Source organism: Lontra canadensis, unplaced genomic scaffold (genome assembly GCF_010015895.1).
Source record: "Lontra canadensis isolate GAN:19392208 unplaced genomic scaffold, GSC_riverotter_1.0 scaffold1, whole genome shotgun sequence".
Taxonomy (NCBI): Eukaryota; Metazoa; Chordata; class Mammalia; order Carnivora; family Mustelidae; genus Lontra; species Lontra canadensis.
This window is the reverse complement of record NW_022630995.1, coordinates 89522431-89535183: the sequence shown is the minus strand read 5'-3', so window position 1 is coordinate 89535183 and position 12753 is coordinate 89522431. Positions and strand designations below refer to the sequence as shown.

General features: G+C 35.9%; 1 protein-coding gene across 2 annotated transcripts in view; it reads right to left on the bottom strand.

Moving 5' to 3' along the window:
* PRSS12 (serine protease 12) overlaps nt 1-12753 on the bottom strand; it is a 74157-nt gene that overhangs the window by 29158 nt on the left and 32246 nt on the right. For both annotated transcript variants that reach the window (XM_032858799.1, XM_032858809.1), the window contains exons 5-8: nt 11550-11728; nt 9745-9886; nt 6078-6274; nt 1176-1317 (exon numbers count right to left, since the gene is read on the bottom strand). In XM_032858799.1, coding sequence (XP_032714690.1) covers nt 1176-1317; nt 6078-6274; nt 9745-9886; nt 11550-11728 — 660 coding nt within the window. The remainder of the gene's footprint in view (nt 1-1175; nt 1318-6077; nt 6275-9744; nt 9887-11549; nt 11729-12753) is intronic.

Sequence of the window (12753 nt, the reverse complement as noted above, 5' to 3'; positions counted from 1 at the left end):
CATATATTTGCAGCTGCCAAATTAATACTCATAGTGTTTTCACAGTCATTTGCAGACATGTTCAAAACCCCCACAAATGTGCATTGCCCAGTTGAGGTCTCACAAGAAGATAACCTTCTTATTTATTTCAGCTCTCAAACTGAAACATGTGTCCTTTTCGCAGTCTACTTAGTGCCATGTTTTTCACACTGAAACTCATGCCTCAGTGAAGCCTATTTACCACCTATATTTTCTCCAGAAAGTGCATCACAGCCTTTTTGCTCTCAGGAATGCTGGATAGCTCTTGAGCACCCTACATTGATGGCATTTTAAACAGTGAAATCATTGGGGCACCTGGGTGGCTCCGTCGTTAAGCATCTGCCTTCAGCTCAGGTCATGATCCCAGGGTCCTGGGATCAAACCCCACCTCTGCTCAGCAGGAAGCCTACTTCTCCTGCTTTGTGTTCCCTCTCTTGCTGTTTCTGTCAAATAAATAAAATCTTTAAAAAAGAAAAAAAAAACAGTGAAATCATCAAAAAATGAAAAAAAATTAATAGACCAAAATTTTGCAAGTTTGAAAGCTAAAATAAGAAGGCAGAGCATCTTCTTGTTCAACCTTAACTCTAGAAGCAATGGCTCAGTATTTGCTGATACTGTGTTCACTGTGACTTTAGAAAGTATAATGGCTGTGAATAAGGAGAACCAACCACAATTTCAGTAACTCCAGAGTCTCTTAAAAAGGCTACAGGGTTGAAACCTAAATCAAAAAGAAAAGGTTACCAACTTTACCTGATAAAAGCAGTATTATGAATATTCAAGAATTATTAGACTATTTGCTATTAAATAAAAGCTCTTTTTTTTTTTTTTTTTTTTTTTGAGTAAGCTCTAGGCCCAACACGGGGCTTGAATTGGCGACCCTGAGATCAGGAGTTGCATGCTCTCCCAGCTGAGATAGCCACCTGCCCCCAAAGCTATATTTCTCATGTAACAATGTATCTTGCTTTTGGGAAAATAGAAAAATTTAAGCAGACTCTCCTTAGTATTTCTTAATAATCTGGAATCAAGTCAGTATGCTGCCAGTATTTCCAATTGATTCATAGAAATTATTTTTAGGTAAGAAATAACTCATTAGAACAAACCTAAAAAGTCAGAAATGCTCATCAAGAAATCATGCCAAATGATTCGGTTTTTCTTACTTGTAGCCAAGCTGACGACAGATCACAGTTGCATCCTTATCAGTCCAGCCATCATCACAAATGGTTCCCCACTGGCCATTGATGAACAACTCCACTCGTCCTTCCTTCTTATTTTCTCCATCCACCAGTCTGATAGGAAAACCTAAGTATGATTTGAAAGTATTAGAAAAGCCAAAACAGCAAACTAATGTTAAAGTATGAGAGACTTTATAAAATACAATTCATTTTTTACATCAGCTATAAAATCAGCTGGGTAACATAAGAGAGGGTGAGGAAGAGGTTTTAATAAAAAACTGTATCCACTTTTGCAATGTCATTTGAAGACTTGGGGTCAGAGTACTCACTTGCTCAACTATGAATTCCCAGCACTTGGAACAGTGCCTCACATACAGAGGACATGAGGTAGCTGTTTGCTGAGTGAGTGAATGAATGAATGATTACCACTGCAAAATTGTGAATAGTCTTATTTTATTACCATTAACTTCTAAATTATAAAAGACATTTCCTTAGAGTTGTTTTGTTTCACGTATGTTCATTTATCCTTGAACATAACTAGAAATTTATACTCCAAAGCTGAGATTTTTAGGGATATATATATATATATATATATATATATATATTATATATATTTATACACACACACACACACACACACACCCTGCATGGGTAACTGGAATGTATAGGGGAAAAAAAGTAAAGAAGGCAGCAGCTAACAAGGGCAATTTCCATTTCAGTCTTCCTATTTACTGTTTCCAAAAGAAGGGCTTAAGTCATAAAAATTACTAAGATTTCAAAGAGTGCTATGTACAGTATGGTGAATATAGTTAATAATATATTTCATATTTGAATATTGCTGCCAGTAGATCTTAAAAGTTCTCAACACAAGAAAAAAAATTTGTAACTATGTTATGTGATGGGTGTTAGGCTTACTGTGGTGATCATTTCACAATGTATACAAGTATTGAATCATTATGTTGTATACCTGAAACTAATATAATGTTATATGTTCATCATACCTCAATTTTTTAAATGCTGTAGTAAAAAATGAAAATAAAAATTTTCTAAAATCTCATTCTATTTTTTTTAAAGTTGAGAAACTGATCTCTTTCAAACTGAGGTTTATCTAAGTTATGCAAATGAAGTCATTTGTAGAATTTCACATATCTCTACCAACTCCAATAAATATGGTGCTATTTAACCAAAAGCCCTCGCTGCCCTTTGCATACTGTCCTGGGTTGAACTGTGAGGTCATTAGGGTGGGCCCTGATCCACTATGACTATGTAAAAAGGGAAGAGACTATGTCAAGATGCACAGGGTGAAGAGGGCCATCTGTAAGACAAGGAGAGAGGCCTGGAACAGAGCCTTCCCTCTTAGCCCTCAGAGGGAACCACTCCTGATGGCCCCTTGATTTTGGACTCCAGAAATGTAAGACAATATATACCTGTTGTGTAAGCTATCCACTGTGATGTTTTGTTATATCAGCCCAAGCAAATTAATACCTTTCAGATTCTAGAAGGGTTTTCAGCTTCAGGGCCCCTGAGATTTACTGATAAGGATTTAGGGAAAACCATGAAGCAAGCTGAACTCAGGCAGAACTAAGGAGGTGAAGTAAGCAGCTAAAGAACAAAATATCATTTCTGTTTAAACCAACATATGAAAGTACTAGATTGGCATTTGTTGGCTGACAGAAAATACTGTTGGCAACAGGGACATGTCCTACTTTGAGTCTTCTGATCCATTTTTATACTTTTCCATCCTTCTTTGTTATCCTCCAAGTTGCCGGCTCTTTAGTTTCTATCCCTGTCATACTCACTTTGTGGGCCAGGTATCTGTCTACTATTATCTATCTACTAGTTGTCATAGTAGAATCAATAAAGCAAAGTCAAAATCAACAAATGTTTATGGAGTCCCTACTCTATGCACTGCTTACAATAGCTAAAAAACTTGGGGTTTTAGCCATAGCACAAAACACAGTATACTTGAAACTTTACATTTCTTATTAATCTATCTGAAAGTCTGGAGTTTTTGTGTTTCTTTTAAGGAATAAGATAGAAAAGTGATCTTCAAAGAAAAAAAAACCTAAAAAAGGTGATATTCTTTTCTTAAAGTTCTAAATTTTTTACATTTTTGGATGTTTGGTCCAAAATTAAGAAAACACATGCACATGGAATGAGATCTTCATATTTCATTCTAGGCATTTTATGGACAGTTTTTCATAAACCATAAAAATAAAAATGATAAAGTGTTTCTAAAACCTCAATTACATGCTTCATACAAATAATGCATGCAGCATTTCTGAACCTAATTTCAGCACTTCGTTTTACAAAATTGTTGGATTTTCAATGCTTAAAGGGAAAATTGGATGACATTTAGGATGACATTCTATCAATACCATCTTACTATTTAAGTTCTTTTTGTTATGGTAGCAATAATATACATGTTTTATTTCTAAAATCTTAAATATAAAATGCTCAGGAAAACTAAACAGTACAATGGGTATATGGTATCTTAAATCATATGTAATTTTATATTTCAAATTTGGACTTCCAATAGAGTTTTCTTTATTTTAATTCTCCTGTAACATTGATTTAATACATTATTTCTAGAAAATAATATTTTTAGAGAAGATAAAATTTAGCTAAGTTAAAAGTCACGATGTTATGCTATAAAATTGGGTAAGAGACCGTCTCACTGTGGACAAAATCTCTCTAGGATTTAATACTCTGAAATTCAGAATTGGTGCAATACTGGGGCACCTGGCTGGTTCCAGAAGAGCATGCAGCTCCTGATCTCAGGGCCATAAGTTCGAGTCCCATGCTGGGGGTAGAGATTACTTAAATAAATAAAACTTTAAAAAAAAATTGGTGCAATATTCAAATGAGAAATCCACATACTTACCATCCCTCAAATTTCCCCCAGTTCCTACAGGGTATTAACTGCATTCTTACTAGAATTACTTATATTGAATTAGAATATTGCTTTTGAGCATTCCATCTACCACACACCCAAATATAAAAAGTGTCTATTGATCAATTATTAATTTTGAGGACTTCAATTCACATCTAAAGTTAAGGTCCACAAGTTACCTCTCAAATACTTGAAAACAGTAATAGTCTGACAACTCACTACTACAGTGCCAAAGAAGTAAAAAATCTCAATTGTTTTTAAAATGCTATTTTTTTATATTACAATTCCATGATTTCCTTCTCTAAGCTTGTTTTAAATATGCAGTCCTTTTTGATAAGTGGGAAAATAATGATCTCTTTGGATGAAGAAGTGGTAATATGATTCTATCCCAAAAGTATATTTGGCCCAGACATAATGTTCTTCAGACAAATGAATAGTTAATAGATGTATTACTGAAATTAGGACCAAAGACATTTATAATAATGATCACATATTTTATTAATAATTATCATCCTCAGCTTTTTAAATTTTAAAAAATATATCTAGAATCCTAGAATTAAAGATTTTCAGGGGAATTGGAAAAATTAGTTGCCTGACCATATGCATGCATTTAACCACACAGGTTTCCAGGGGGCTCTGATTATAATAATTTGTATAGTATTTAGAGTACTTCATCACCAGGAGTACCGATGCAATGTGCCTGAGTAGATCACTTCGTGATCCAAATACCTGCTATCTGGAGCCAAGGGTATCCATGTCTAGCAAACATGTTCTATTTCCCCCAGCCACACACAATCACTCCTCACATAATCCCGGGAAGATTAGAAATCCCGCAGAAGAAAGGAGGACAAATGAAAAGCAAAACTGAAAGTATGACTAAGGGGTGGAGTAAAATGTTCTATTTCTCCTTGGTATCATGTTAGGTTAGAGCAGTGAGTCACCATGATCTCACAGGTTAGAGTACAACGAGGAATCAACTACATACTTTGACAAACTTAAGTACACAATAAATACTGTGGGATTCAACAAGTTGTGTTATTTTATAATGTGAAGATTAAAGCTTCATAGTCTCAAAACAGAAGGATGCAAAAGGGGTTGATGCAACTCTGAGGTGAAAAGTAAGGACCACTTGTGATCATTTTAACATCTATTCACCAAAAACTATGTGTTTCGATATATAATGGAGCCACGGTAGTCTTGGCAATTCTTTTTAATATCTCCCTCTATATTTTTCATTTATAATTACTCTGCCATCCTCAAAGGATGTTAAGATGTTAAGAACAGTCAGATGTTAAGTCAGTCAAGGACATGTAGTTGCCCTCTGCTTACAGAAGGATTTTTACCCCCAAATATTTCCAGACTGTTAGACAAACCAGTCACATTTTATCTGACTAGAGATATAAAGAAATTTGGAATGGGGGAATAGTAAAGGACACAGATGGGTTTCTAGAATAACAGGATATCTTAGAAAGATGGATGGGTTATTTACTCCAATAATCCTCTTAGGAACCTACTGAGAAACTGGAAAGATCTAGGTGAGTACAGAGCAATGAATGACTGGTGACCAATGACTGACAAGGCCTTGGGACTAAAGAAGAAATAAATCGTGGGGAATGCAAGAGAGAGCTATTGTTTTGTTCTAATTTTTTTTAATCCCATCCCAAATCATTCATTAGAATTCAAGGTGAATGAGAATCAGAGCCGGTGACCAATCAGGGGGGAAATGGACACCGCAGCTTCTTTATTCCATCTTTCAGATACATGTGATTTTAAAGATTTTTAGTGAGAAACTTAGGCTTCTATGTAAAGAATAATAACTTGAGGAATAGAAATTTTATAACCTTGGTGGAAAGACTCAAAAGTTTTTTCAGAACATCATAGAAAACTGACTTAAAAAAAGCCAAAGCTGAGAAATGCTTCCCATTCCAGACCAGCGGATAGAGGTGCAGTGGGTGTTGAATTACGGCTACTCCAAAGCTGCTGCCAATCCTCACCCAGAGATAGTCTGTATCCATTGCCACCAGGGTAGCAGGTGATGCCAACATCCTCCCGATGGCTGCAGTCGTGCCTTCCCCACTGCCTCCGGGAACACTGAACCAAACTGGACTCCTTTCCTGAGCAGCTGACGTCATCCAACCATATGGGCCCTGTGCTTTCTTCAAAGTGGTTTGCAGAGGCTTGTTTGCCATATCTGTGGCAATAAAAATAAACATTGTGCATAGAACTGCTGTCTCTTGTTTCAAAGAACCACAAATCATAAAACAAACAACCTGATTAATCATCATAACTCCATAGGATAAGTGCTTGTTCTTTCTCTTATCTGAAGGACACAGTTCCAGGGCGCCTGGGTGGCTCAGTCAGTTAAGTGTCTGTCTTCAGCTCAGGTAATGATCTCAAGGTCCTGGGATTGAGCCCGCACTGGGCTCCCTACTCAGCAGGGAGCCTGCTTCTCCCTCTGCCTGCTGCACCCCCACCCCCGCCCCCGCCGCTTGTGCTCTCTTTCACTCTCTTTCTCAAGCGAGTATGCACTCAAAATAAATCTAAAAAAAATAATAAAATAAAACTCTGAAAGACACAGTTCAAGAGCAGTGTTCATCCCATCACACATTTTGATCATCTTAACAATTTTTTATTGACTCAACAGGTACCTAATGGATAATTAATCCTTTTCCCCCATTCATTCTTGTGTTTTGGCTACAATTTAACTCACCAAACAGACAGAATGCATAGCAAAGAAATGGACCTCCCATTCCTGACAATGGAAATAACACCATAAACCATAAAATTATAACAATTGTCTTGTATTGGCCTCTCAAGAGCCGCCTGAGCTCATCTGATTTCATCAGTTCCTCTAGACCTCTTTGGCATCATCTCTTCCAAAATAAAAACTGTGTATAAGTTCAGTGATTCCTCAAGCACTACACCCAATTCATGATAAGACTCGGATTTCAGCTCACCAAAATGAGAATAATGGCGATGCTCTTTGCTTTTCGTTGTTACATAAATCTGATTTTTAAAAGTGTATAAATTATATTGAGTTCCAATTGACTTTCTTTGTAACAATGCTCCACAAAAAAATAATAAATATATACATTATGGAAACAGGAAAAAGTTGCAAAATAAAAAGTTGCTAACTAAGTCACAATCTGTACTTTCATTCATCCTCCCCCCAATTTTGTTTTCTTTATTCTGCAAAATCCAAACCTCTAGAAATAACTGAGCTAAAAATTATTTAAGGTGTTTTTTGGTTCTAAGAGTCTATGTAATTAAACTCATACTCATAAAATTTTGTCAGTCACTTCCTTTACTGAATGTTTTTATTATTTCTACATAAAGAATATGAAGAAATCTTTCTCGCATTAATTTTCCCAGTTTCTTGTAATGCACTTGTATTACATTTAAGAAGATGAACATTTCAATAAATTAAAAACACTGCAACTTTTCATTATCCTAAGATCTCCATTTTGCTAACTAATCAAATCTCAGCGAGAAAAAAAAATTATCCTAAATCTCATACTGCTACCACTTTGAATTTACACCACTTTTCCACAAAATGCATAAATCTGATTACTCCCTGTCCACATCAACTATATAACAGATAAGAAGTCATTTTACTTTGAGATTTCATTTGTACAAAGAAACCCAGAGTTCACCCCTTCCTTAGTTCAAAACATACTGTTTTAGAAATTCCTCTGTAAACCAAAAAGTAAATGTGGCCCACGCTTATTCTATCTTCTAACACAATCATTTAGAACTTTTAACAAATATTAGTGAGAACATTTTTAAACCATTAAGGTGATGTTCTGTATATATAAGAAAAACTGAATGTATTTGTGAAACAAAATTAAAAAAATATGGAGAAAAACTGTCACTCTACTGTTTTTATTAATAAGGCAAAATATATAGTAACTAATAGTATTTACGAATCTTTCTAAATCTGTAAAAATGGAACACAGTTCTCAGGCCTAACAGAAATTCATTCAAAGATGAAATGGCACTTATTAAATAATTCTTATTAATTAAACATTAATATTTATTTGGCTGGTATGTCATATCCCTTGACACAGTAATCACAACCACACTGCCCATGAAAATGCAAAATATTGGGCAATAACATGTATTTATATCTTCATGGTATCATTGTTTATAATAGAAAAAATTAAACTAACCTAAATATTAAGTAAATTATGGTATGAACATTTAATGGACATTATGTTGTCATTAAAAATTTTGACTGTAGTAATATAAAGGTAAGTAATATGGATAAAAAAAGTACATACTCACTATCAGTTGTTATAAAATTATACACATAAATTATTATAATAATGGTATAAGAATGGAAAAATTATGGGTAGTTTTTTAATTTTTATTTTCTAAGCTCTAGTATTTTATACTAATTTTACAAATTTAAAAATATGTTTAAACATGATGATACTTGGCTTGGATGAAAGTATATTTTTAAGGTTTAATGAATATTTGCAATTAGCTCTATCTCAAGCATGAAATGATTTTGTCAATTTTTTCAAGCTTGAGACAATTAATTCAAGCATGACCCAGAAATATGAAAAAAGAGAAGAATGGGCATTCATGGGCTTCATTCAAATAGCAGCTAAAAGGCATCATTTGCAGTTACTCTGGAATGCAGTATGTGTGTGACATGAAATCCACTGCCCAAAGTGTGATACTAGATTTTACGAGTCAGGTCAAGGGTGAATTGGAAAGGTCATCTCATGACAAGAAGGCCATTTTTCTCAAATAAAAGTGATAATTATCATCACATTTGAGAAAGGGAGTAATGTAATACCAAAGCATGTGACACTGGACTTCCCTGCAATTTCAGACGCGATGATGTCAGAACCAACACCATCTAATAGCAGTGATGCGTCCGAATAAAACCGAGCATTCAAAGCATAGAGTCTTACTTGAATAGACACAAAGAAACCTAGGGGCACCTGGGTGGCTCAGTGGGTTAAGCCTCTGCCTTCAGCTCAGGTCATGATCAGGTCCTGGGATCAAGCTCCACATCGTTGGGCTCTCTGCTCAGCAGGAAGTCTGCTTCCCCCCGACCCCACCTGCCTCGCTGCCTACTTGTGATCTCTCTCTCCCTGTCAAATAAATAAATAAAACCTTAAAAAAAAAGAAAGAAATCTAAAAGTCACCCGTGGCTCTAACCAATTACTCAAGAAGGGTGGTGACAGGAAAGGTAATGAGATAAATAACCCAAGATATGGTTATTCGTCATCACAGAAAATGTTACCTTTTTGTGTTTTTTTTTAAAGATTTTTTATTTAGTTATTTGACAGATCACAAGTAGGCAGAGAGGCAGGCAGAGAGAGAGGAGGAAGCAGGCTCCCTGCTGAGCAGAGAGCCCGATGCGGGGCTCGATCCCAGGACACTGGGATCATGACCCGAGCTGAAGGCAGAGGCTTTAACCCACTGAGCCACCCAGGCGCCCCAATGTTACCGTTTTTTACTGAGGTTTTTTGTCCTTCCATATATAGAAAGGGGAATAGGTAGGTAGGTGGGTAGATAGATGGACAGGTAGATAGATGACGGAGAACACGTATTGTTAGTATGACAGAAATTACAAGTAAGGATTACAAAATGAGAATCTTAAAAATATAATTTGGCATTTAGCCGCCTCACATCAATGAGCCTTACTTAAATCCCAGCTGTCGGCAAACCACGTATGTATTCAGCTCAGTCCAGCCATCATCACAGACAGTCCCCCACCGTCCCCGGTGATACACCTCCAGGCGGCCCTCGTGGCTGCCTTTACCACCTCCAAGTCGCATGACTCCATCTGTGGGAAGGAGGAGACAGAAACTAAGAAAATCAATGATCAAAAAAAGGGAGAAAAACATTTTAACTTCACTAGAATTATCACTTCTTCAGGTCTCTCTCAAGGCCTTTTGTTAAACTTATTTTGGGACAGTGCTCAATGATCTGAGGTCACTGAATTGTTTCTGAAGTATGACATAACCATATCCGTCCTAAGAAAATATTCTTCTTACTTGCACTTCTATTTCCTGAGTAGAAAAATATATTCTGATATAATTCCAAAGTAGTTATTTGGATTTCCCCAGATTAAACAAATATTTGGGAAATTTCTTGTAGCTTCAGTCTTGGTAAGTAGGAAAAATATCAGTCACTTACATTTAAAAAATAAGAAAACAGTAACTTGGAAATAGTTCGAAATTGTAGCTGCAAATGAAAAAAATTCTGAAATACAAAGACAGAAAAAGCTATTCTGGTTAAAGTGTGATCTATCATGTCAATGCATTTATTATTCCTTAGGCATTCATAAATTATAAAAGCTAGAGTACATGTCTTGCTTTTGCTCTTTTATTGATAATACAGATCTGAATTTGAAGCTTATGAGTTCAATGAATAATTAATTCGCAGAGAACCCTATCAGTCCTGGGTAAAGGTCATACTTTTCATGAACCTCTGGGATCTTTAAAATAAATGGTCTCTTAATAACGCAATCACTTTCTCTTGTAACACTTTACAGTCTACAAAACACTGGTACACATTTTACCTCATTTAACCATCATAGTAACACTACAAGACTCTACTCCTTTGAAAGAGGAGGAAAAGGAGACCCAAGAAGATGATGTGCTCTGGCTTAAAATCTGGCATAAATGTTATATTTCTATTGTATTCCATTGTATATAAACATGTTATTCTAATAAAAATATCACATAGAGAACTATGTAAATAAAAAGGTGTAACTTAAGCATTTCATGGGCCCTCCAAAGGTTTTATTTTGATTTTTTAAAGAGAGATTAAAACCCCCAACTTTTTTCTTTAAGTTTTTTACCATAGAAACAATGGGTTTGCAATGACCCGACTTTCCTTCTATCCTTTTCCCTTTTCTTCCCACAAAACATGTAACTACATACACACACACTCATTTTACTCAGACATGCCCTTCTTATAACACATGAGACATATCCAGACAAGTGTGCTATAGTCTGGAATAGTCAGAGAATTGAGCACAGCCAAGTTAACTTGGTTCCTTTATTGGTGTGCTTTAACCAAGAATCCCATCAATACAGTTCCACGAGCTATAAACACATTCTGAGAGTCAAGGCAGTTCAATAAATAAATGGACTTAAGTATATGCCTAATAATGTGAAATTTATCACTGCACACTGATTTTGACTGTTAGGCATTATATATTATAAAAAATTATATTTTTATCTATCTTTTTAGACTATAAAAAAGTGAAAAATTCAGAAATACTTATGAACAAAGACATACCATGCTGATATACAATTTCTGTCAGTTGTTTGGTTTTTGTTTTTTGTGAGTTGTTTTGCTTTGTTTTTAGTTTCATTTGCAGAATTTACTGGTGTGTTCATGTAGTTATATTATCTAAATTGAGAAGAGAAGGTAAGCCCAGATGGTGCTAGGGGCAAGGGTTGATAGATTAATGGGGTGAAATGGGGTGAAACTCTTACCTGTTAGAGGGGTACAGGACACTCCAGCATCTTCCTTATGGTCACAGTTATGCTCTCCCCAGGAACTCTTTGGACATTGCTCAATAGAAAGCTCATTCCCAGTGCAGCGTACCTCATCCAACATGATTGGACCAGAGCCTTCCCCAAAATACGCCTGATTCCATGCTTTGGCAATGCCACTGAACAAACATAAGAAATCTGGATTAGACACCACAAAGTCATCTGACATCATTTCTTTTGCCCCAGGAAAGGTACAACTATGATTAATCCATACTGCCCCTGACCAATTCACTCCACAGATCATATGTGACTTGCTATACTTCTTTCCTGTTCCTTTGTTTGTCACTCTTTCTATTTTTGGCCATCACAAGACTGCTAGTTACCCCTCAATACTCATTCCCCTTTTCTTCGTTAGTAACGGAACCTCAGAATTTTAGGAGGGCAATGGCTATCCTGAGTAAAGATTCCATTTCAAGCCTCTTCCCCTTCCAGATGACTATGTTTGTCTTAAAATATACATACTATAATATTGACCATTTTAACCATTTTTAAGTGTACAGTTCAGTGGCACTAAGTACCTCCTCATTCTTGTGCAACTATCACCACCACCCACCTCCAGAACTCTTTAGTCATCCCAAACTGAAACTCTGGACCCATTTGAGATGACTAAGTTCTATCCAAAGATATTTAGGTAGAAGTGTTGTTGTGTATGACTTCCAGGAAGTATCCTTGTCCCACTTCTTCCTACCTGCTGATTCCAAGGCAGAGATGATGGCCAGAGCTTGAGAAGCTATACTGGTCCATGAGGTGCCATTCTAAGAATGAGAGAACTACAAGCAAGAAAAAACCCAAACCCAGATGACTGTGGAACCACCAGACTAGCCTGGAGCTGACTACCTCTGGTCTCTACAGAGACAAACTCTTATCTTATTAAACCACTATTACTTTCAGTACTCTGTCACTCAGAGCCAAACATATTCCTAATTAAATATCTCTCCACTCAAATTCATGTGCACTAAATTTACTTCTCCCTTAATTCAAAGTGATCTAGAATCTAGTGATTCTAGAACCCCGGATTTCACTACTGACTGTCAAAATGATTAATAACTTCAGAAATTGCCATGTCAACCCCTTCTAGCCTTCTAATTTTTAGAGTAGAGCATTTATATTTTCATTTTGTTTTTCAGTGATGCTCCCTATTCAA